General features: G+C 40.6%; 3 protein-coding genes across 3 annotated transcripts in view; 2 read left to right on the top strand and 1 right to left on the bottom strand.

Annotated features, from left to right (window-relative positions):
- LOC139911910 (sodium- and chloride-dependent GABA transporter 2-like) overlaps positions 1 to 15,484 on the top strand; it is a 36,865-nt gene extending 21,381 nt beyond the window's left edge. The window contains exons 3-14 of the mRNA XM_078284412.1: positions 835 to 972; positions 2,983 to 3,094; positions 5,145 to 5,277; positions 6,233 to 6,367; positions 7,832 to 7,935; positions 8,611 to 8,735; positions 9,235 to 9,347; positions 11,065 to 11,202; positions 11,490 to 11,592; positions 12,154 to 12,254; positions 15,061 to 15,231; positions 15,359 to 15,484. Coding sequence (XP_078140538.1) covers positions 835 to 972; positions 2,983 to 3,094; positions 5,145 to 5,277; positions 6,233 to 6,367; positions 7,832 to 7,935; positions 8,611 to 8,735; positions 9,235 to 9,347; positions 11,065 to 11,202; positions 11,490 to 11,592; positions 12,154 to 12,254; positions 15,061 to 15,231; positions 15,359 to 15,484 — 1,499 coding nt within the window. The remainder of the gene's footprint in view (positions 1 to 834; positions 973 to 2,982; positions 3,095 to 5,144; positions 5,278 to 6,232; positions 6,368 to 7,831; positions 7,936 to 8,610; positions 8,736 to 9,234; positions 9,348 to 11,064; positions 11,203 to 11,489; positions 11,593 to 12,153; positions 12,255 to 15,060; positions 15,232 to 15,358) is intronic.
- The window catches only part of LOC139911915 (primary amine oxidase, liver isozyme), a 291,900-nt gene that overhangs the window by 55,786 nt on the left and 209,869 nt on the right, over positions 1 to 26,245 (bottom strand). The window lies entirely within an intron of this gene.
- LOC139911912 (proteasome activator complex subunit 3-like) overlaps positions 1 to 26,245 on the top strand; it is a 237,036-nt gene that overhangs the window by 82,240 nt on the left and 128,551 nt on the right. The window lies entirely within an intron of this gene.

The raw sequence follows: 26,245 nt of genomic DNA, 5'->3' as shown, positions 1-26,245 counted from the left end.
TTACGTGACACACACTGGACTTCTTTGCACGATCAGGTGTTTTTATCTCATAATCAGTTTCACTAAGCCTACGTTCAACATCATATGGACCATGAAACTTGGCCTGCAAACTTGAACCGGCAATTGGAAGCAGGACCAACACTTGATCTCCAGGCTGAAAATCTCTCACAGCTGATTTCGGGCCAACTCACAACTTGTCCAGCTCCATATTAAATAATTGACCACTTGCTCAAAAACCTTCATTATCCTGGAAGTTAGAGCACTGTAGCTAGCTAGGTCATTTTTTCAAAACACTTAATGCAGTTGGCACAACTGTTCTGCGTTGACCAAACTGTCAATGATTTCTTATTGCTTTCACACAAAATGTATTCATGATGCACAGTTTTCAAAAACCATGAATGCAGGTCATATTCAAAAGAATCACTGTCATAAATGCGCACGCATAATCTGTAACACCCTTGTGAATACTCTTAACGAAACTTGGCAAGAGATAGGCTATATTTATTTTCACATCCCAATGTGAAATCAAATACTAGCAAATGTTGATAAGAATGTACTAAATAAAAATACTGATAAGTAAAATTGAGGAAAAAAAAAGGGAAATTCAGAAACCAGAGATAAACAAACGGCAAGTAGGTCTGACTGTTCAATGTTCATTGTAATATTTGAAAATTAAAGTTCAGTACACCCTCAAACTTTTTACTATATTAAATTAATATTAGCTGTTCAGTAATGTACAATGGTGAGTTTTCATAGTAGGTGTTATATTTTTCAATGGTAGATGTCTTTTTTTGGAATTAAACTCAAATTACTTTGTATGTTTTCTTCCCCCAGGGATTGGCTATGCTAACATTGTGATCCAGCTATTTTCGAGACTGTACAGTATTATCCTGGCCTGGTCCCTCTTCTACCTCGTCTTCTCATTCAGAGCCCAGCTCCCCTGGGCCAGCTGCAATAATACCTGGAATACAGGTCAGCATGGAGGGAGGGATGGATGGATAGATGGATGGATAGATGGATACATGGGTGGATGGGTAGATGGATGGATGGATGGATGAGTGAAGGGAGAGTTATATCCTTTTAGGAGTATACAGGGGTTAAAGTGGGATTTGGCAGGTGGGGGAACCCTGTTTCCAGGAGGGGGGGGGGGGGGGGGGGGGGGTTGTAAGATACATAATTGGTGGGGGTGTCAGTCAGAAAGAAATAGTAATTTAAAACAAATTTCCTGCATTTCTACACCACCTAACCTCTTGGATTAAGTCAAGAAACAGCAACCCTGTATAATGTTAACCAAAAATGTAAAATTATGTTATATTACTAGATTTCAGCATTGAGGTGCGTACATTCATGATTTTGCATAGGCATACTAACCTAAAAACCTATTATTGCCTAACCTATTATTATCGCGAGAAAGTTTCAGAGCGACAAAGACACAGAGCGTCCCCGTAACCATAGTAACTCACTCTCACTCCTGCCTGCGTGCGCACGGCGCGAGAGGAGAGGGAGAGACGCAGAAAAGCCACTGACTGAGATTACTCTGAGCACCATGCATGGGAATAAATTACAATATAATAGATTTGTGTATATTTCTCGCTATTCAGATGGTCTGAATAACTCTCTGCTGCACGGTGCTGCTCTGTCTCGTCTCGTGCGCTGTCAGTGTCTCTTTTCGCACCGCGACGTTATCAGTTAGGAATTTGTTTTTCACTGCATGAGAAAATGGACTTGTGGCGTGAGAGCGTGTGAAAAATGTCAATTGCGTGAGTCTCACGGTCAATGCGTGAGAGTTGGCAGCCCTGTGAACTCGCTTGACATTATTATGTATGAAACTGCCAATCAGATTTATTTACTTATTAATCGAAGGTGCCGGAACGCAGTTCCGGATCGTTCCGGCCCACTTTAACCCCTGGGAGTATACAGTCCTGACCAGTTTCCACTCAAATACACAAGGCAAGCAATAAGACAAAATGTAAAGCTGATTTGCAAACCTGTATACTTTCAAACATGAGGAGATCACTCATGCTTTGAAGTAGGCAAAATGAACTTTTTTCCTAGCACTAACAAGAGTCTTTAACCCCTTAACTACATCCTGACATTGGCCTGATTCCAACATGTGTTTCCTATTTAAAGAGCAAAATCATCACTAAATCACATAGGGCAGAAAAAAGTGCGGCTGCACTGCTGTGATTTTGTGTTGATTTACTCTTTAAAGAGTAACTACACCCCAAACCCAAATCTGTGGTGAAGCCTGACACCTAATGGTGAAAAGTAGGGTACTGAAGGCCATCTGCTATTGGCTGATCTTTGGTGCCAGGTGGTGACATCACCTGTTGTACAGATTTGGGTTTGAGTCTATACTGGTGACATCTACTGCTTAAACGCATGCTATTGCAATAGTAATCAAGATCATCCAATAGCAGATGGCAGTTGCAGTAGCATGCTTTTAATCTGAAAAAGTCAACCAGAAAAGTAGTCTCTGTATTTGGTTTCCCTTTAAATAAATGACCATCTCTCCTTGAACTGAAAGTGAGTGTCACTTATCAGAGTGGTGTTAAAATGCCAACATGCCCTCTTAGGCTTGACAGAGTTTATATATGCAACCCTGGTAGCAAAACAAGGATCAGAAAAACAGTCCAGAGAAATGAATAAAATGAATGAATAAAATGTTAACACCTGAGAATGATGCTCAATAAACAGGTTGCACTCAACTCCCGCAATAGGTGCATACACACTCATGAAATCAATAACAGAATTCTCATTAATAGCTTTAATCTTTAATAATCTGCCTTTAGCCACGTCCTGAACTTCAGAAGATAAAGAAAAACAAAAAAACATAGCAGCAACACCACCACTAGCAGAGCTCCTATGTCTCCTATATCCACAGTGCCCTTCACATTTAGAGTTTGTCTCCTGGGTAAAATCAACATCTAAGCATCATCTAACATATAACCAACCAGCAAAACTCTGGGTTCATATCAACAGACAGATGTGTGGAGCTCACCTCTCCAAACCGGACTGCAGAACACCATGGCAACCTGACAGTAAACTGGACTTCTGAAACTGTGACCAGGTCTTCAGTCTCTGAGTTCTGGGAGTAAGTAAATGTTGAGACATCAAGCTCCACCAGACACTTCATCAAAGCCCTGGTAGTAAGGTGGTAAGATTACAAATAATATAAATACAACACTGAATTGTCAATAACATTATCCACTGGAATACGCCAACTCAGTATTGTAATCTGATTGCAAAGTCCTCCCAAAAGGAACCTACTATATATAATCGTATACTTGTACATATACATATACATCTATACCTGCATAAGTGGCACTAAATTCTGCTCAATGCATATTTGCTAAATGACATTGATAACAGACCAAAATGGATGATAAATACCACACAGTGGGGTAAAATGTATTATTATTCATAACGTGGTGTTTTATCATCCTTTCTGGTTGATGTTATTTAGCATATCGATGATGATTGAGTTGCAATTAACCGTTCATATACAGAATGAGAAATTGCATAGAGAGAGCTATCCAAAAGTGTTCTGACCCTGGTTTAACTGTGACTCAACTTTTATACAATAAAAAGAAAGGTTCTTTCTCTTTAAAGTGACAAATTGTTATTTTGGCTCTGTAATCTACTATTGGAAGCTTTAATTTTAGGGTGTTTTCATCCAAAAGGTATGAACTTGCAGTTGTATCACACTTTTCATCATATATATATATATATATATATATATATATATATATATATATATATATAGTATATATATAGCTATATAGATGTTTGTAGCACTGAGAAATCGACACTGTTGTACTTGTTTCTTGTGTTGCTTCTGGCATGTTGTGTCCCTTGCCACTGTCGTGGAATCCTTCAAGAACCACTCAGTGGACTGCTGTTGATTATGCTTTATTCTACGTGCACGGGAGAAGACCATTGCCTCAGTAACTAAATGAATCTTTCTCACCGGTCAGTATTTCTACTTGCTCGGGGGTGGAGCTAACAGAGGAAGTAGAATCTTACATACAACCAGCCTGCAGTGACACCTACAGGTCTGGCAGCGCACAGCATATACATACACAATTCTTCCACATCACTGTTCATGCCTCATAGTTAAATTTATTACCTCCGCCAACAGAGTTGATCACCCCATTCTGTCTGTTTGTCTGTTAGCAGGATATAAAAAGTTATTAATGAATTTGCACGAAACTGGGAAAGGCTGGTCATGAGGCAATGAGGAACTGATTAACTTGTCATACTAATTGGCCAAAGGGGGGCGTGGCAGTGGGCATGGCTTCTCATTAAAAGGCATATAGCTTCAAAACGGATTCATGTAACACCATCAAACTTTGTGGCCTCTCAGCAGACAGAACAAGGACCATTATTGGTCCAATCAAACAACATGGGGGCACTGGACAGCTCATTTCCAGTTTAGACAGTGGTAGAAGGGCAGCACTAATGGAAACTGAACAGATATAGTGCTGATTGGTCATGTGGTCTTGCGATAATAAAATGCTAAAATGCTTAAAGGTAGCAAGAATTTGAACAGGCAGATCTCATGTCCCATTTCATGTCCCAGTCATGAAAATGTAAAACAAGTTGGTAATGTGGCATGGAAGTAATTATTAACTTTTGGTGAAAATCCGACATGTGGATCCGACATGAGCGCCAACTACTTAGGACTGTGTTAAAGTAAATGCATTGTGTGCATCAGCTCGTAGCTATATTTATTATTAGTGTTAAATCAAGTAAATACTAAATGGGCTAAATTACGTAAATGCTTTGTGTTGGTATTAAAGATTTGTTACTAGGCGTTGGAATTGCTTGACTTGCCATTAAGTTACTTCATTAGCCTTTTTTGGTTCATTAATTTCTAACAGACCTGTATATAGCATGCTGTAGCGTCAGCAGGGTGTTTTAGTTGCACAGCCAACGAGCGAGGCATGTGGTGAGGTTAGCAACAGTAACCATGTAGCAACACAGAGCCAAGGTAATAGACAACCGATCAGAATCAATGTGGTCACTCAAATGTTTGTCACTCAAGTAGGCGTGATTATGGCAGAAGTTAGTTGAGGAAAACATAAGGTATACAAGGTAGTACAGAGTCGAACCAACATCTTCTGTGTGGTTTCCCCTTACAGGAGACGTGTGTTGTCCATGTCTGGAGGTATAGAGGAGGTGGGCGAGGTGAGGTGGGAGCTGGTGTTGTGTCTCCTGGCCTGTTGGGTAGCCTGCTACTTCAGTATCTGGAAAGGAGTCCACACCACTGGAAAGGTCTGTAAACATGGCCGGGAGGATTCAAGGGAACACGTTTTGCTAATTTGTTCTTCATCTGGTTTAGGTTTGATTCCTATCAGGCACTTTTGCCAGCATAGATTCATTTTAGGTGCATTTTACATTAAAGCTGCACTTGATGGTCCCAAGTGTCACCGAGATATAACTTTTTCAGTGTTTGAAAATATGAAGGACTACACTACCCAGAGATTGTTTATTGTTCATAAGATAAACATATTGTTTTATTGAGCATTTAATTAAATCTGGCACGTAGTTCTACAGACCTTTTTCACAAACATGTCTGACACACTTCCGCAGGCTATAGATCAGTTCTCACCATTGCCAGCAATGTTACAGTAAGAAGCCAACTTTCTGTCACCTCCGACTCTGTCTGTGATCACTTATTTTATTTCAACATAGCGTATAACACAATGAAGGTGTTGTCACTGACATATTAAGTTGCTGTTTCTGTTAAGCAACTGGATCCTAGAAAATCAGCAGGCCCTGATCACCTGGACCCATGCTTCTTAAAACTGGCCGCTGACTTTGAACCATTATGTTATTTTTTTAATCTCACTCTTATTAGAAATTAAATTCCCCAAATATGGAAATCAGCCCATGTCCTCCTATTGTTAAAAAGTGGTGACCCTACAGTTTTGAATAACTAAAGGTCCATCTCCAAACTGTCTGTTTTGACCAAGATCCTTGAATCGCTAATTAATGAACAGCTGAAAACAAGGACCAGAACTCTCCAAATTGGAGTACCTCACTTTTTGTGCAAGTGGAGAGTGCCAAACATACAACAGACAGTAGACTATACAAATCTGTCAACATATACACACTCAGCAATTCTAACACTCTGTGCACAATGTGCAAGTATCTCGAGGAAACATCTCCCATCTACATTGACACAAAGAGTTGCTTGTGTGACATGTCCATGTCCCTGTGTGTGTAGGTGGTGTATTTCACGGCTGTGTTCCCCTATGTGATGCTGGCCATCCTGCTGGTCAGGGGCTTGACGCTCCCAGGAGCCTGGCAGGGCCTGGTCTTCTACCTGTATCCAGATCCTTCACGCCTGGCTGACCTCCAGGTGAGGAAGCTGGGGAAACTACATGACTTTGACGTTTCTCATGGCGTTTGTTTGAGATCGATAATACAGCATTTGTGAAAACATCAGAATATGAGGTGAAAAATGACACCAATCCCAAATTATGAAATGTATGGAGTTTGCTTGTTAATAATGTGCCATGAAAATAGTTGTGATGACACACTGTAATGCTTGAAAGCTGTAATCAACAGCACTCCCCCGACACCCCGTTCATATGCATTTGCATACAAACGAATGTACGAACCAACCGACCAACCAACCAACCAACCACCCTCCCTCCCGGAATTATAAGACACCAGAAACATAATTAAATATAATCACTTCTCAGTAAATGGCAGCTGCACAGCAAACATAGTTTACAAAAAGATAGAACAAGGAAATAATGCTCAAATAATTGTAGCTTATCACAAGAGCCAAATATATAATATAATAAAGATCAGATATATGTGCGCGCTTATCCCATGCTTTCTCTATATGTACTGTATGTATTTGTATTTATATTCAGAGAGATGATTTGGTAAATGAGTATAGATGATATGATTCTGGTCAGTCCCATGGTACCTCTGTGATGATGACATATAAACAGTAAGTAGCAGTTTATTTAAATGTCTCTCAGTTCTCTGGCTACCTGGTTGATTATCTACCTTCATCTCTTCTAGGGACTATACAGTAACATTAGGCTACTTGGTACTTGTTACTTAACATTAGCAAACATAGCTTTTAACATATCACACACTGCACATACTATGCACATAATATACTTAGGAGGAGCACCTCTATAAGAGCCGGGCTCTGTGTGTTTGTCGGTTTGTTTGTTTGTTCGTTCGTGTGCAATTTTTTTTGCAATGCGCCGTGTTTAGGGGAGTTACAGTATGCACTGTTTAGACAGCTCAGAGCCCGAAGAGCCCTGCATAATGGAAATACAGTGAGTTATAGAAAATATTTTCTATGCACTGTTATAGTGCTTAGAGTTGTGCTCCTGACTGGTCTGAATTTGCACACACCAAAAGTTTCCAGCACCATGGTCATCAAAATAGATACATGTAGAGGGAGAAACTATTATTAAAGAAATTCAAAATGGTAATTGTCACACTTACCTTGGGCCTGTCAGGATAATGTTGTAAATGCTGAAGTACGGAGGCACGGTACAGCAGTCCAAGTTCAGAACAGTGGTGTGTGAGACGTCACAAGTGATAGATGAGCAAATCAACAGATGACACAGTGCCCCCCTTAGGCCATTCAATTTAATTTTGTGAATGCTAGAACACAGTAGCAAGACAAATCAGTTTCCTGATTTCATAAAAATGGGATCAGTGGTGTATCACTCGAGGCGAATAAACAAATGAACACGAATGGATGGAATCCCTCTGTGAAACATATGTGAAACGTATTGTTTTTTTACCCACTCCACTGTGTGTGTGTGTGTGTGTGTGTGTCATTCTCTAGGTGTGGATGGCAGCATGTTCTCAGGTCCTCTTCTCCTATGGTGTGGCATCAGGGAGTCTGATCACACTGGGCAGCTATAACAAAGTCAAAAACAACTGCTACAAGTAAGCAACAGCACCAATAACTCATGGCGTACATTTTGAATTAGTCTTTTTTGGAGTTTTGCTCAGCACTTTATTATTATGGAAAGAAGTTAAAGCATTTGGTTTTCATCTATCCTAAAATTGATGTGTTAGCATCGTGACTGCAACCTAAATGAATGTCAATTTTGAATGAATATTGATCAAAATGCTGAACAAATATTTGACTGTAGGGATGCTTAGTTTAGCTCAAATTAAACAAAATGGGAGTAAATTATGCAGACTCGATTTGAATTGCTTGAGACTTGACTTGCATGAAGAGAATACTTGAGATGACTTGACTTGGGTTCTGGTGACTTGGGACGTGACTTGAGGTTTCTAAAGTCTTGACAAAAGATCTTGTGTTTGTGTAAATGACTTAGATTGAAAGTGATGAGATTTGTTCCATCAGACGACTGAATTTAAATTCAGTTTTCTGAATTTGTATGGAATGATTGAATTTCTTGAAGTTGAAACTGATTATAGACTTGATCACATCTCTGTCTTGTAGTGCAACAAAGCTACAAGTCAAGGGTATGTGAAAAATTTGAGGATGACTGTACCTGACTGTCCTGTCCCTGTATGAGGCAGCAAATACTTTCATTAAATGATTTCCCTCAGGTCTGAGCTGTATGGTAAGCTATGTGTTTGTGCATGCAGGGACAGTCTGTGGCTGTGTGTGCTGAACAGCTGCACCAGTTTCGTGGCCGGCTTCGCGGTCTTCTCTGCTCTGGGCTTCATGGCCCACAAACAGGGAGTTCCCATCGACATGGTGACCGAGTCAGGTACTATCTGCAGCACTAAGATATTACACATGAGAATCAAAATCACTTTAATCACCTAGTAAAATAAATGTACTGGAATGAAATGGCACTGGTGCAGAGAGATATTGACAACTAACATAGCACAGTCCATACTGACACAGGTATTACAGTCACCTTACATTGTTGTAACATGCTCCACACAAATGCAGCAGCTCCCCCTTTGGGCCAATCAGTGACAATTAAAATTTCCATAATGTGGGAGTAAAACAAGGACTTAATTTCTGGAAAATCTCAGCCTTTGTGAGAAACTTGTTTTTCATAATGCAGCACACAGAGGTACAAAATGTCTTAACAGTAACTCAAACAAGGTAGGAGATATACTTGTTAACCGTTCTGACGTATTTGCTGTAGCATCACCCAAACACACACACACACACACACACACACACAGTAATTAGTTAAATAGATGCTATATCTCGGTGGTGAGACACAACAACTGCTGTCTCTTCTGTCCATTCAGGCCCTGGGTTGGCGTTCATTGCATTCCCTCAGGCTACAGCCATGATGCCGCTGCCTCAGCTCTGGGCCGCCTGCTTCTTCTTCATGCTCATTCTGCTGGGACTCGACACACTGGTGAGCACACCTGGACAAAGCACACACAGTCTGCATCCTGCACAAAACACTCATTTAGTCTATATTGTTATCCCCCACCAAAGGGGGGACTATGGATCGGTCTCCGTTCGTTAGTACGTTCGTTCGTTCGTTTGTTAGTTAGTCACACTGTAATGTTGACTTTCTGCCGCTAGGGGGCGGCTGGACGCAATACACACACATTGAAAAGACATGAGAACCTGAGAACCATGTGGACTCAATCACAGGATCACAGAGCCAGAAATTTAAGTTTCGTTTCTCCGCCATCTTGTTTCTCTGCTGAGATCGGGAGGTAGCTCGTTTCTCCCACATAGTAAGCAGGCTGACCAATATCATGCATGTGATAAACTGAAGCTTGAAAAGTAAAAGTTAAATCTATACAATTAGATCATATCGCAGTTTATTTCCATGCATATGCACGAGCTCTGTCCACCTAACAGCCCTCTGTTCTGTCGGTGGAGAGAGAGACACAGACAAGCATGGAGCTTTCGGCGTTACTGCCGACGCTTCCCGGGAGCACGGTGGCGGCCAGGGCTGATGGCAGGGCGCCGATTTGTTCCCAGTGATCCGTCCGAGATTTCGGCGGGGGTCCCGACGCCGATGTGTCACCGGGTGCCCGGCGAACGGCGTTTTCGGCACCGATGGGTACCAAGGATAATTATCAAAGTTATCATAGGTAACATTATAGTCTACAGTCGCTACACACTTGGAGACATCAGACTGGGTTGATGTGTTGAAGTGAGAGTCAATGGAAATTTTTTGGGCAAAGACACTGTAGTTATTGTACAGTTGTTGAACTGTTGTACTGTTATTGCACTCATCACTGCACTACCACTGTGCCGTCAGTGTTGACTACTTATATCATATTACCACTTACCTACTGTGCAATACCATATATCACTTATCATTTAGCATTTATATTATTCATGACACTCACGCTCCTGGTGTTGTATGTTATATTGTATATTGTATTATAAATTGTATTGTAGTGTACATTGTGTAATGTACGGATTGTATTTATTGCGTATTGTAGTTCTTATATTTTGTACTGTATTGAGTAAAAACAGGACAATTACAGTTACTACATTTCAAGATATAACTTGTAAGCATAATTCTGAGGAGAGTAGGCAACAGAAATATATGGTCAATCTGTCCTTTCATTGTCCCATACGAAAATGCTTATACAATTTCACTCATATTTCAAGTACACTCAGCAATCACTGACTGACCCAAGGGTGGAACTACATCACTGGTGGGGGACAACATGTTTACTATTTGCTTGTTTAAATTTAAGAGAAGGTGGGTGAGTGCCGGTAGGGATCAGAATCAGTTTTATTGTAAGTAATTGTGCACATACAAGGAATTCGACCCGGTGTGTTGTTCACACAAGTCAGTAATAGAGAAAAATAGACAGAAATATATTCAGATCCAGAGAATGTTGCACTTGGTTTTGTATGTTTTGAACTCAAAAGTTACACACAGTGGTTTAAATGTTATAAATGGAGAATAGCTATGTATATAATTATATTATAATTATAATGATATATTATATATTATATAATTATGCAGCCAGAGTTGTCACTGAGAAAATCAAATAGAGCATAGTACAGGTAAAATACTCCGGAAATAGGACTAATTCACATTACATCTCTCTCTCTCTCTCTCTCTCTCTCTCTCTCTCTCTCTCTCTCTCTCTCAGTTTACAGGTCTGGAAACCATAACCTCCTCAGTGGTTGACATGTTCCCGGTGCAGATGCGCAGACCCTGGCGCAGAGAACTCTTCCTCCTCGTCTTCTGCTGCGTCTGCTTCGTCATTCAGATCTCTCTCGCCACTGAGGTAATGGATCAACCTACCGCCCGACTAACCACCCAACTGTCCACCCACCCCAAGGCGAAACAATCCCAAACCCTTGCAGTGACAGCGCCAATACTTTACTATTAAAATAATATCTTGTATTGTATCCAGTGCTACTGAAATAATAGCATTTCTTTCTGTCTGTAATGATTGCTATGGAATATGGAGTAATACATTTCAAGCGTGGTGTTTAGTGTGAAACTTCTTTTAACATATAATAATAATAATTAATAATAAATAATAATTTTTATCTCTCATGTGTTTTCCAGGGAGGAGTCTATCAGTTCCAGCTGGTTGACTACTATGGTGCCAATGGAACGTGTCTATTATTTATCTCTCTGGTCCAGTGTGTGGCTGTCGGCTGGGCCTTTGGTCTGTGGTATTACTACCTGCTGTGTGTGTGTGTGTGTGTGTGTGTGTGTATGGGTGTGTGTGTGGTGTGTATACGTCCATACAGCATTTGTTTCAGATGGAGCTAGCTGCCACTGAATGCATTTTCAATTGTTCAGTTCTTTCAAGATGTAACCCAATCCAACTCATCTGCACATGAAATATTCAGTAGAAGCCAATGAATGATATCTCAAATTTTGTTTTGGCTTGTTAAAAAAAGAAGATTCAATTATCATCAATTTACAGAAGGCGACTGAAATTTGTCATTCTGTATATGCCTTTATAGATTTAATATTAGCCACCCTGCAATCGCCAACTTATAGTGAGAATACAACCTTCCACTAATGTTAGTGTGGAAGGTTGCAACATTTTGATTATTGGTTACTGTCAAATTACAAAGTAATTAGATGAAAGGAAGCTGAAATGTAAATGTTAAAGTCAGCACATTAGTCTGAGTTATACAGTGGAAGTCATTGAGCGGCAGGTTTGGGTTTCTTTCAGATCCTTTTGAATTGTTACCAACTGACTGTATTTATCGTTCAGGGGCTGACCGGCTGTGTGATGCTGTTGAGGAGATGACTGGCCAGAGGCCGTTCTTTCTTTTCAAACTGTGCTGGCGTTACTTCACCCCTCTGATCTGCCTGGTGAGTTACACACTAAGCAGCTGCTGGATGGATGGATGGATGGACGGGATAGATAATTTATTCTGGGCTGCAAACCCCTAAGGTCCAATAAGGAAATTATTTTAAAGGTCCAGTGCAATGAGAATTGCATTTCTCAATTTCATTATATGATTTAATAAAGGACCTTTTAATGTAAATTTACTCAATTATTATTATTATTATAACTGTTAGCATTGTGGATATTTGACTGTTGGGCTTTGATAGGGGCAGGTTTGGTTATTAGCAATCAATAATTAATAATCGTGAAATTATTAATATTCATAAAATTATTGACGGGAGTCAATATTAACGGGGCACCACCCTGGAATCAGGGACCAATAACCGAACCTTTAATGTAGTCTCAAAATGGCTGTTCACCCCCAAATGACAGTGTTTAAGTACCACTGTACATTTATGAGTGAACAGTGAAGGGTGAATTCGTACACAGGCCCTCACAACCAGCCGTTATTATAACACATATGCACAAGGAATCACAGATAACTCTTTAAAAGTATAACAGAGTTTATTTAACTTTAGCAATATCAATCAATAATCAATAACACTTCAGTTAATCAACAACTATTACACAACTATAACTATAGGTCTAAACTAGCAAGCATAAAGGCACAAACAGCATATGGCACGTATGGATGCGTGCGTATGTGTGTGTGTGTGTGTAGGGGGGTTGTGTGTGTGTGAGAGAGAGAGAGAGAGAGAGAGAGAGAGAGAGAAGGAGAGAGAGAGAGAAGGCAAGATGGCGGACGTGACCACGTGAGTGGGACGTCTCGCGAGAGTTCAAAATGGCAGCCGTGACCGCGCAGTTTGAACAAAGGGGCTTTGGAACCAAGATGGGGTTGGAGTTAGGTAGCTAAACCCACACCATCTAATTCTTAGGTAGCAATGAATGTGTAATGAGATGAGAATAAGGGGGAAGCACTCAGGGTGAACCTAGAGATTCTACTCGCCGTCTAGAGACACAACAACAGCTTTTTACCACGCAGAAACTCGGGGTACGAATTGAAAATAGTACACCGGGTTACTGGTCTTTGAACTGGTAAAATGCCGTATATTGGCTCTATACGGTGGCTATTAACACAAATGCAAGTTCAGCGGCATGCAATTGAACACAATCAGCTTTATGTTAACACAATCAAATCAAGCAGCAAGCATAATGATTGAGGTATCTTCACACAGCATAATATGGACGCGGCCATCCGATGCGCTTCCCAATAAACACAATTGTAGCTTCTGATCAGTCAAGCTTATTTAGCACACCTATTCTAGTCTCTGCCCAGAACCAAAGCCTCTTACTTGGGAATCACTCTCGAGTGATTGATGTGTGTTTCAGTCCGTCTTATCAATCCGGTGGGTTCTCCCAGGCGGGTCGGCGGGACCGTTATCTCTCCGTGCACGGAACAACGGCCAGCTGGCTTTCCTCGTAGGCAGCGAAAGATGTCCGCCAGGAATCGGCTTGATTGAAGAAACGTATCCTTACGTTGTCTTCTTGGAGGGAAGGAGTGTCCTTAGCTGTATTCTCTTCCAGTCCACTTCTGCAGGTCTGCTACACACGGCAGTGCGTGTAAGGAATTAGAATGCCGGATACACGAACAGCTAGTCTAATCCTTCTGGATCCAACAGTGTTATAGCTAACACTAAACAGTCTGGGCTCGTCCCGCGAGTTGAAGACTGCGCCTCGGCTAAACAAAAGAACAGTTCGAACGTTTCAAGTACCACCTTGTTAGCAATGAAGTCGCAAGGAAGGGGCGCTGCGGAAAGGTATCTCTGGAATTTATACTCTTAGTGACGTCATGGGGACATCCCGAGGCTCGTTCGAGTCTCGTCCAATGAGAGACCGGAGGTTGGGTTCCAGCCAGTTCACACCTAAGTGTGAACTTCAGGGCCTGTTGGATTCGTCCGAGTCTCGTCCAATGAGGGACTGGAGTTTAGATTCAAACCAGTTCACACCTAAGTGTGAATTCCAGGGCCTGCTGGAATCTATTGTTTGAGGCTTTTAAGTTTCCAGGTAGGCTGCAGATTTAGGCTTTTAATTTTACATGTAGGCCTTTCCTTTGTTTAACCACATGGCCTGGCCCAACATGACCTACGGGCTTTGAAAAACTCTGTTGTCAACAGAATCAAACAGATTTAGAATTCCAATCTACTTCCAGGTGTAAATGATGTCACCTACACCTAGGTTTTAATGAATGCTCTGATTGGTCGACAGTATGCATAGTTAATCAGGTGTCCCATAGTCTGTCAGACAAAGTTAGAAGTTGCAACGTTTGATATTTGTTCCCAAAGATAGAAATAGTAGCCTGCAGTGGAAGGTTCGGCTCTCACTCAGTCCTACAAGCTTTGTACCATCTAACCATCAAAAACTGAAAAAAATGATGCTCATTGTGTTCAAACTTTGAATACTGAGTTGAAATCATTGCACTGGATCTTTAATAAACTATATGAAGAATTTGTCCCATGACAACAGTGACATGACAAAAGTCATTTTGTAAGATTAGGTGTTGTTTTTTTTCCAAATGGTGTGTAACATATTTTAAAGCAAAACACTTCATATCATCATGTCTTCATCAGCAGTATCACACATCTTGTCATACAGGCAGTATACAGGTTACAGTTAGGGCAGGGACAGAAGGAAGTTTCACAGGGACACACAGCTGGGGTATGACACAAGCTCAATGAGACTTTTCAGAAATCTGATCAGTCTTTTCATACCAAAGGGGTAAAGCATGCTAGTCCACATGGCTTCTAGTTTTTTCCTCTGCTCTCCTTCAAGGTTTGCATCATCTGCTCATTTCTGGACTACCAGCCCCTGACATCCAGCGGGGGTCGTAAGTACCCGGACTGGGCCTACCATCTGGGCTGGGCCATGGCCCTCTCCTCCATAGTCGTAGTGCCCATCTGGGGGGTCGGCAAGTTCTGCCTCACTGAGGGTAGCCCCCGTCAGGTAGGTGCAATATTAGCCCCCGTCTGAGCTTGTTCTGCTTTACTTTTGCAATATTCTGTAACAACCAAATCTGTGTGATTTGACCTGATTGTCATTTGGTGTTTGTCTTTTTTTCTGTCCTTCACAGCGTCTGTCTGTCCTGTGGCATCCTGTCACTGACCCCACTGATAAGAAATGCCGCCAGAAGCATACAGAACATCCAAATGAAACAGAGATGAAACCTTTGTCAGCCCATTGTCCCGACATGTTATGAGTCAGTATGGGATGTATTTAGGGCTGGGCGATATGACCTGAAATCCATATTAGGATATATTGCCGCATTTACCTCGATAACAATAAATTAAAGGATCATTTGTTTATATTTTTTACCTTGGTGCACAAATATTGCATTCTTCATTAGTGTCATGGCCATTAGTGTCATTAGCATTGGCCAAACTTAAAGAGTAACTAAACCCCAAACCCAAATCTGTGGTGAAGACTGATATCTAATGGTGAAAAGTAGGGTACTGAACTGGTCATCTGCTATTGGCTGCTCTTTGGTGCCATGGTGATGTCACCACCTGTTGTACTCTTTAGGAGGTGACGCCACCTGACGTCACCTGGGAGCGCTATTTGACTGACTGATCAACTGACTGACCTGAATTTGGGTCCTGATGAACATGTCTTGTACCGTGAGAAAAATAACTTCACTCCTAACTTAAGTTTGTACCAGTTTCATTATTCAGTTTGCAGTTTCATGTTACCTCTTCTGTATACATGTTTGTCTTATCTCTGAAGTCTCCAGAGGTCTTGGAACTTTGGAAGGTTTGGTATAATTGAACAGAGGTCTGGGATCTGCACTATGTATTTTAAATATTTCATATCTATCAAGTTTTTTTTTTTGCGTAATATGAAATAAAAGGGCATTTACAATAGTTATACTTTATTAATTTGAATATTTGGAGGTACGCTTGGATTATTTAAAAACATTTGAAAAAATAAAAATGTAATAAAATTTTGTTTTGTATTTATGGATGTATTTATTACAGGTCCCAAGGAGTTGGGGTCCCATAAACAGATAATAATAATAATGGGGAACCTGTTTTTAACAGGGAGAACATGGGAAAATGAAGACAGGAGAGTTAGTTGTTGTTCCTCAGTACTGCTCATCAACTCTTTTATTTAGATCATAAATCATCTTATTTTCTTTTCACTTTGTCTTTTCCTTTAGTCTTTTGTATCAAAACAATAACAATGTTTCGGTAACACTTTACAATAAGGGTACACTAAGTTAAGGGTTAGTTAATGCTTAATAAGGGTTCGTTAATGCTTAATAAGGGTTAGTTAATGCTTAATAAGCAATAATATAATTAATTATTAATTAAATAATTAATTAACAGTTAACTAATGTGTAATTTACTAATGGTGTTCATGTTAACTAAGGTATTAATTTATACATTATTTAATAATTTGTAAAGATGACTATTAAATAATGTATAAATTAATACCTTAGTTAACATGAACCATGAATCATTAGTAAATGATTACCAGACACATTAGTTAACTGTTAATTAAGGGTTAGTTAATGCTCATTAAGCATTAACTAACCCTTAATTAATGTAAACTTCAATTTATATTGGTACCACAATAGCTTATTTCTTATACTTTAAATATAGCCTCTGTACCTTATAGCAATAAACTATGAACACAGTACAGTCAGCGTTACTATTGCTTACCCAGGATTTACCTTGAATGGTAAACTAGTACCTGCCTAGTTATGGTAAATCTTCATGGATAAACCCATAATAAGATAAAATTGAATAAATCAATAATAACATAGAATTGACTTAAGGTATTCATGAGCTCCACTTGTGAACTGGACCAGAAAAGGCATACATCATCAATGTAACTCCCCTACCAGATAATGCAGTCAAAGTGGTGCATAGGTCCAGTACAAAGTCATTTTCCCATTTACCTAAAAAGAGTCCAGCATAGGATGGGCTGTAACTGAAAACTGTGTCTAGACCACTCCTAATGTAGTGAGAGGTCTTAGGAATAAGCCCAACACCCAAATAATATAACACATACCTTAGAAAATATACTAGGGATATTCCTTGCCAGTCATGTAGAAACATATGAGAAAAAATAAAGGCATGAATTCCCCAAAGAAAAAACCACAGAACTCCGTCTGCAGGTACAAAAATGTAAAAAGCCTTTATTATAATGGCTACATATTAAAAACAGCGACTAACGCGTATCGACCAAGAACTCTCCTGTAAATGTAATGCCATCCTATCCTATGGCAGTACATTACCAACAGGCTGGCCATGGCAGCCCTGCCTCGCTAAGAGCCACTATCATTGAGGTGGTGAGCAACTCTATCAGAGGTGGTGACCGACTGAAAAAATTGTTACAGCGTGGATTGTAACATTAAGAGCCAATATGTACCCGGGTTTGAATGATGAGATTGACTATTCTCCTTTTTTGTAGTAGGATACTTTATTGGGGGGCTCCCATTTGTTTGTTGGTACGTTTATCTTGTTGATTATGGTTGTAGACATGTTTTTACATATTATGACCACTAGGCAGCATCATGGGTTTATGTTATTTTATTTCTAATATTTTTTTTCCCTTTCTTTCTCATAGTATTTGGACTCCCATCTGTTTTGGTGGGTTTCCAGCATTTGACTGGTATGTTTATCTGTTTGATCATGGTTGTAGACTGTCTTCCTCTTATGACCACTAGGCAGCATCATGTATGTCATTTTATCATTAATTATCTTTCTTTCTCATGGCATTTGGACTCCCATTTGTTTATGTGGGTTTGCAGAATTTGACTTGGTAGGCTTCTTTATCTTGTTGATTATGTTTGTAGATTGACTGCTTCATATTATTACCATTAGGCATTATGTGTATTGTTACACACATATATATATATATTTTTTCCTTTCTTGCTCATAGCATTTGGACTCCCATTTGTCTATGTGGGTTTGCATAATTTGACTTGGGTTGTTTATTTGTGTGGATTATGGTTATAGACTGACTTCTTTAGTGGATATTTATATGTATTTTTTTTCTCATAGCATTCGGGATTCCACGCCGATTGCTTTGTGAGGCCATTGTGATGCCAGAGTGGGGCCAGGTGGATTGTGTTGCATGATGTCAATTATCCAATCATGATTGTTTACTTTTGTCTATATATTTAGGCTGTTTTTTGTGTGCTCCTTAGCACTTTGACTCTGACGAAGGCCAGTTCTTGGTCGATACGCGTTAGTCGCTGTTTTTAATATGTAGCCATTTAGTCTAGTAGGAAGGTGGGGTCCCCATGCACCCCATTGATATATTTTTCTGACTTACTTTTTTGTAATCCTCAAGGTGTCTAGTAAACAAATTTTCATGTTCCCAACTCTAAATATTGTCCCAAGGGTCCGTTTTGCGGCCATCTTTGCGGCCATCTTGGATTTCCGCCGAAAATTGAAAATCGACATAACTTTTGAACTAGACATCATACAGAGACAAATGACCCCATTTTTCTGTGTAATTTTGGCATGAGGAATTGATTGAGAGTGTTATTGTCATGATTTTAACAAGTTTGGTATATTAAAACTCAAAAAATAAGAAAAAAGTCTGTATAATTTACACTCAAAATCTTGCAAAATATCTGTCTACATATACACCAAACTATACGATCCACGCGAACTCTGGAATCAACTAAAATTGACAGTGATTTGGGAAAAATAACAAAATATGAGTTAAATAAGTCAAAATAACAAGGAAAATGTTCCACTACTAGTTTAATCTTGCATGACAGAACAAGCTACAGAAGCAGTAAGCAATGTTATTTTTTTCATCGTGCTGCTGTATATTTAGTCATCATCATTAAGAAGCTCATAGTCAATCTCTTGCTCCTCTTCCTCTTCTTCACCCTCCTCCACCTCCTCAGCAGTTTTCTCTAGCAAGTCAATGAGGGAAAGGGGGAGGATAGGGCCACAAGACGACACTGGTTCCAAGATACCCTCTTCAGTCTTCTCCCAGCCTTGTCCAGGATCATAGGGCTTGGGGCACCAGAAGATTGATTTGTCAGCTCGCTTGTAGATGGCAAGGCGGTGGTTCACACGGCCGATGTGCGGGACAAGGTTGTCTCTGCAAGGTGGGAGCCGGGAGAGATCCACCTTAGATTTGGTTGTCAGTTCCTCATCCTCCCCCACCATCTTCTTCAGCATGATGCTACGTACAGCATTAACAGACTTCTCCCGGGCTTGGCCATACATCAGACACGTGAATGCTTCAATATCATCCATCACCTCTGGCTCTACTGACCACTCATCACCAAGTTTTCTAAAAAAAAAAAGACATTGGTACATTACAAAATCATGCTGTACTAGTACCTATATTCAGCAATTACTTGATTGCCATGAAATGCTACTGAAAATGTCATATAAAGAAAACACTCTCACCTGAAGGCTGCATGGTACTTGGGATGGCTCTGTAGCTTCTTCAGGGGTCCGACCTTGCCTTTGCCCTTGAAGGTACTTGTTACATCTTACCCAGTGAACACATACAGGCCAATTATTGTGGTGCAGTAGTCAGCTCCTTTTGATTCTGCCAGTTCACTGACGTTCACAATCTGGCGATGCTTTCCAGTCCCGATATCGAGGTAGATGGTAAGTGGAATGGATTGGGCATGGTGCAGGAGGATAAAGAAAATATTGGTGTCTGTTGTCCTCACCACAGCTGACTTGTACCCCAGCTTAGCAGCATACCTGAGGTAGAGAACAACCCGGGTGTCTGTCTCCTTCTGGTTTGACACCAGCTCATGGATCTCACATGTGGTCACCTCCCACCCAACGTTTGAGGGAATTTGCCTCCAGGTTCTAGATCAGATGGTGGCTAAGAAGAATTTTGTCTTCTCAACTGATTCGTACCATGCTGACTCAGGAGGCTCAGGAGAGATTGCACCGTGGCTTCTCCCAGCGGTATATCATAGGTGGACCTGCAACAAGGAAGCCGAGTGACTTCAAACTATTCCTGGCAAATGAGGAGAATAAGACAACTCTGTCAACTACTATTACAGGTGTGAGGGAGCAAGGCATCTGCATCTCGGCTCGAGAAATGTGGGACAGCGGTGGCAGTGGTGGAGGGCAAAGCGTATCAGCTGGACTCATCTGATGGCAATGTGAGTATATTGAAATTTATATGATGCACCTGTGAGCCTTTCTCACCATATGCTTTTTAATTTGACAATTTGTAAGGTAGGGGGAAAATCTTGTCTGAGGTCGGTCAGACATGAGAAACTGATAATAAAAAAATGGAGCCCTAATATATAATCACAACTCACACAATAACGTGTTTCAGGTGACCACATGTGAGATCCATGAGCTGGCGTCAAACCAGGAGGAGACAGACACCCGGGTTGTTCTCTACCTCAGGTATGCTGCTAAGCTGGGGTACAAGTCAGCTGTGGTGAGGACGCCAGACACCGATATTTTCTTTATCCTCCTGCACCATGCCCAATCCATTCCACTTACCATCTACCTCAATATTGGGACTGGAAAGCATCGCCAGATTGTGAACGTCAGTGAACTGGCAGAATCAATTGATGCTGACTACTGCACCACAATAATTGGCCTGTATGTGTTCACTGGGGAAGATGTAACGAGTACCTTCAAGGGCAAAGGCAAGGTCGGACCCCTGAAGAAGCTACAGAGCCATCCCAAGTACCATGCAGCCTTAATGATGATGACTAAATATACAGCAGCACGATGAAAAAAATAACATTGCTTACCGCTTCTGTAGCTTGTTCTGTCATGCAAGATTAAAGTAGTAGTGGAACATTTTCCTTGTTATTTTGACTTATTTAACTCATATTTTGTTATTTTTCCCAAATCACTGTCAATTTTAGTTGATTCCAGAGTTCGCGTGGATCGTATAGTTTGGTATATATGTAGACAGATATTTTGCAATATTTTGAGTGTAAATTATACAGACTTTTTTCTTATTTTTTGAGTTTTAATATACCAAACTTGTTAAAATCATGACAATAACACTCTCAATCAATTCCTCATGCCAAAATTACACAAATGGGGTCATTTGTATGATGTCTAGTTCAAAAGTTATGTCAATTTTCAATTTTCATTGGAAATCCAAGATGGCTGCAAAGACGGCCGCCAAATGGACCCTTGGGACAATATTTAGTAGTTGGGAACATGAAAATTTGTTTACTAGACACCTTGAGGATTACAAAAAAGTAAGTTAGAAAAATATATCAGTGGGGTGCATGGGGACCCCACCTCCCTACTAGACTAATTATAATAAAGGCTTTTTACATTTTTGTACCTGCAGACGGAGTGCCGTGGTTTTTCTTTGGGGAATTCATGCTCAATGCTCCTCCCAGGGCACATATAGGACCTGTAGAAATGAAGGAAGTTGGATTATTACCTGTTGAAGATCGAGTTAAACAACTGAAACTTAACCATATGTTTGATATAATTCACAAAAGGGCCCCAGAATATATGAACTGTCAAATTGATATGGTTGGAAGCCAACATAATTGTAACACAAGAGCAAGCATTATGTCATGCAGTGTTCCTCGTGTTAAAGGTAAAATAGCAGGAAGCTCATTTTTCTATACTGGGATCTCCTTATGGAACAACCTGCCCCTGCATATTAAACAAAGCCAAACAAAGGCAATTTTTAAAACAAAAGTTAAGGCGGCTTTGTGGGGAGTGTTGATGGGTCACGTTTAAGGAGGGAGTTTGAACCATGGGCGAGGGGTTGCAAGGGGGACTAGTAGGTTTATCCTATAATTTTGTTTGTTTCCATCGAATTGTTTGTTTCCATGTATTGTGTTTGTTTCCATCGAGGACCACTTTGGAAATAAGTGTTTTTAGTAATGCTTTTAAGTGCTATCCTCTGGGATTTTGTGTCATGATACTCCTTTGAGTTGTTGTGCTTTTAAATTCCTAATAAAAAATCTAAATCTAGGGGTTCAAGCCCGTAGGGCTGAAACCCTATTGTTTTTGTGCTGGTTTATTATTGTTCATCCGCATTGGTGCAAATTCCCGTGAGTTGGTACATCACAGAGACATCAAATTTGGCCCAATGACAGATACTATGACCCATTACTAGCTCAACCAATATTTACCCAATCGTCCTGAAGGCGGCGCTATAACTAAAGGTTTTACTTTAAAGGCCATAACTCGTACACCATTTGTCCGATTTACACAAAACTTGGTACATATATGCAGGTGCGCTAACCCTACAATTTTGCAGTTTGGACCCTCAAGGTCTGCCTGGAAAGTTTTTGAGATATTTTGAAAAACACATTTTTAACATCTCCTCCTATACCGTTTGACCGATCACCACCAAAATCAGGCTGTAGCATCTATGGACCAAGCTCTACAAGTTGTCTTTTCGGATTTTTGATATCAACTTTAGTTTTGAAAATATTAATTTTTCTCATATGTTTCTACGTGACTGGCAAGGAATATCCCTAGTATATTTTCTAAGGTATTAAAATAAGAGCAACTAAATGCTGACACCACCTGGGAGGAACCGGTATGGTCCAGTGTCAGAGGCTTTAAGTAATCCCACACAGGAAACAGGAAATTAATACAAAATCCACTTTATTTCATGTTCAAGCCATAAGGCACGGGGAGCAAGATGAGGATATGTTACCAGGAGGGCAGGTATGGCATATCGGGCCTGAGCACAGCAGGGTCTCCCTGAAAGTTTATGGACACCACTACAAAAGAGCTAGATATAAAATCGACTAGCTTAACCACTGCCACACAACATGCTAATGCACAGCACACCACTGCACTCCAAACTTCACTACAAGCTTAACTAGCCCGTGAGCTAAATTGGAAGAAACCGCGCCCCCTCCACCCCAGGAGCAATAGCTGACTCCCCTTGCAGCTTTTCCCCTACAGGCTCCCCACGCAACTTAAAACCGCTAAAACTGCATCTGAGTAACAATAAGACAAAGACAGGACCATATTAGAACGTGTACAAAGTACTCAACTCCCCCGGGGTCTGAGCTTGTGGCGCCGTCCGACTCCACGGGGAATCACGGCTTCGTCGGGCGGCGCAGGACAGGATTACCGGACCACAGGACTACAGGACCCGAGGACCACACAACACGCAACAGCACAGCGACATGCCGCTGCTGGAAAACAAAGCTGCCTCACTACAGTATTGTACCTGCCAACACCTGAGCACCTGTTTTTGCCGTGTTCTACCTCAGATCCAAGAAGTGCTCCTTCCTCATTCTTTTTTTAATATAACACATAATTTTGTATATGCATACGGGTACGTCGCTGATATCATGAAGAACTAGGATGCTGTCGGGGGCGACAGCAAGGGTATATCCCCGAAATTCCCCAATCCTCAAAGGCCCCATTAAATCAAATGTAATAAAAAGCCATTCAATAATCACACAATACGACTCCAGGGTTAATCTTCCCAATTATATTGGTTGTATGTCCCAACTCTTTTTATTTCGCCAAATAGTAAATTTTTTCCTTCTGGGCTAATCTTCATAATAATAAAGCTTGCATGCCGTAACTATTTTTATATCACAAATTAATAAAGTTAACCAGTTAATTATATTACTATTACTCCTAAACACTCCAAAATGAATGGATATAATCCTCTAGGGATTCTCCCCAATAATAAAGGGTATGTACCTTAACTATTTTTTAAACACTCAATAATAAATGTAACTAATTAAATATAGCCGCTAGCGGCGATGGCTGGGTTCATGCCAGTACAGCAGCCAGAGCTGAAACGTGGAAGTTTGCATTAAGATTACTCTCAGTTTTGTTATATTAGGCTGTTGAGCCATCAGGCCCCAAGCTATCAAGTTCTGATACTGAAGAATGTAATAGCAAGTTAAATGGTGTCAATATCCAACTTCGTATTGGCTTTATTGTGTTAAGCTGTACACTCAAAATGCTGCTGTTAGGCAAAATCTGGTTGAATCTGTATGGAAATTAGTGTGCATGTTCCACATAAGGGTTGGAACATGATTACCAAGTCATAGCGATTGTTGAAATTCTGTTTGAGATATAAGCCAAAACGTCATAGGCCACGCCCACTTTCACTAATGACGAACAATCTTCAGATTTTGACTAGGACATGGTCTTAGACCATGTGTACCGAATTTCGTGTAATTTCACCAATTGGATTATGAGATACAGTTTTCTGGCCTTTGTAGGGAAGGGTTGAGGGTTGTAAACTCCTGACTAAGTGTTACTACAGACATGATAGACTTATTAAGTATGTTGGTTGATAAAGTTTTACATGGATGCTTTTAAATGTACTTCACTAATGATCACATGGGTGTATTTGATTACTTATAGTATGTATAGCCTCATTCAGGATTTTTCCCTCTTTCAGTCATCCTGTGGGTTTTTGTCCTAAATATGTGGTTAGTATAGTTACCACTGTGTCTTTTACTCTTCCCTTGTCAACAGTAGAAAAAGATGTTTGGCCAGTGTGGAACGTTATGTCCTGGATAGGCATTCAGCCTTTCTTTTCAGATTACTGATATCAGCCCTTTGGCTGATGGACAGAACTCACAGGACATACTGGACAGGTTGGTTGACTGGTATCCCCTTGTGTGAGAGAAATTTCCATACCTATGCTTTAATTAACAGTTTCAACTTGGTTTCACTCTGCATTCCACATTATGTACTCCTCCATGTTATCTCTTTCATTTTTTATGCTCCTAAGTGCCTGCAACAAAACGTAGCAGTACGTTCTGGCATTCAATGTTTGATTCTTTGTGTCCAGATCCTTAAAGAACATTCTGTGTGGACAGATGCTGCTAGCTTACCTCACTCCCTCACATTCCCTCCCCGCACACAAGTGCTGTGACCATACGTTATTGATGTTGTGTATTTTTGGTTGTGTTCCCATCCCTCAGTAAGGTTTAAAGCTCCTATTGCCTTTAACTGTTTACATGTGCAGTAGTACAACTCTGAGTAGTGATCCTTTACAGCAGGGATGCAAAACATACGGCCTGCGGGCCGGATCCAGCCCGATTAATGGTTTGGTCTGGCCCGCGTGCTGATCAAGTCAAATAGTCAATCAAAAAAAACATTTTCAACTCATAGTGTAGTTACTAATTTATCCACTAGAGGTCCTTCCAATGTGGCCCCTCACCCCTGCTTTACAGGATCAAAGGGGGGAACTGTGGAAGAAATTAAGCTTTAATCATTTATATGCATTAAATATCTACACTGGACGTGACTCAGCCGCGTTTTTTAGTCGTCTGTCTCTCGGAACAGAAACACTCCCATTTTAATCAATGCTGCTGTTTACACCGGCCGCGCACAGGCGCGCGTTCCAGTTCCGACCCACGCGCGTCACTGCGACCTGCAGCGTCTTTTTATGCTTCAAGTCTATTTTTTGGGGAGAGCCAGGGGCGGACTGGGGCAAAAAAAATGGCCCGGGAATTTGTCCCTGGTCAGCCCACTCTCCGGACAAAGCATTTGTCGGGGGGTCTGGGTCTTTAGAGACCTTTATTCCTGCATTCTTGAGAATTTTATACAAGTACATCACGAAACGAGCCATTAAAATACATTTTCAAAACTAGAAACACCTATCTAGCTCTCCTCAAGTAAAGTATAATCACCTCACCTGAGCCCTTGAGTACAACAAATAACTAGTATAGTGTACATGTAAGATACAAGCCTAGTGGCTGTACGGACCATGCATCTGTGATTTTAATATTAATAGATCATTGATGCAATAAAATCTGGACCCACCAACTCACTTGTTTTCGCTGGAGCCAGGCTAGACACATGGAATAAAATGATACAGCCTATACCCAAAATCAACCACTAGAGGGCAACAAAAAGCCGCTCTACAGGCCATTTCAATAGAAATTTTATTTGAAAAGATATGAACAACAATTTCTATCTGCACCAAAAAATAGGTAAAATGACCAATACACAAACCAATACACAAACTCTCAAGCTTGTGACTTGTACACTTTTTTGTTTATCGCTGCAGAAACCCACTCACTCAC

The sequence above is a fragment of the Centroberyx gerrardi genome, chromosome 7 (genome assembly GCF_048128805.1).
Source record: "Centroberyx gerrardi isolate f3 chromosome 7, fCenGer3.hap1.cur.20231027, whole genome shotgun sequence".
Taxonomy (NCBI): domain Eukaryota; kingdom Metazoa; phylum Chordata; class Actinopteri; order Beryciformes; family Berycidae; genus Centroberyx; species Centroberyx gerrardi.
Note: the sequence above shows the minus strand (reverse complement) of the source record. Positions and strands in the feature narration are given on the sequence as shown.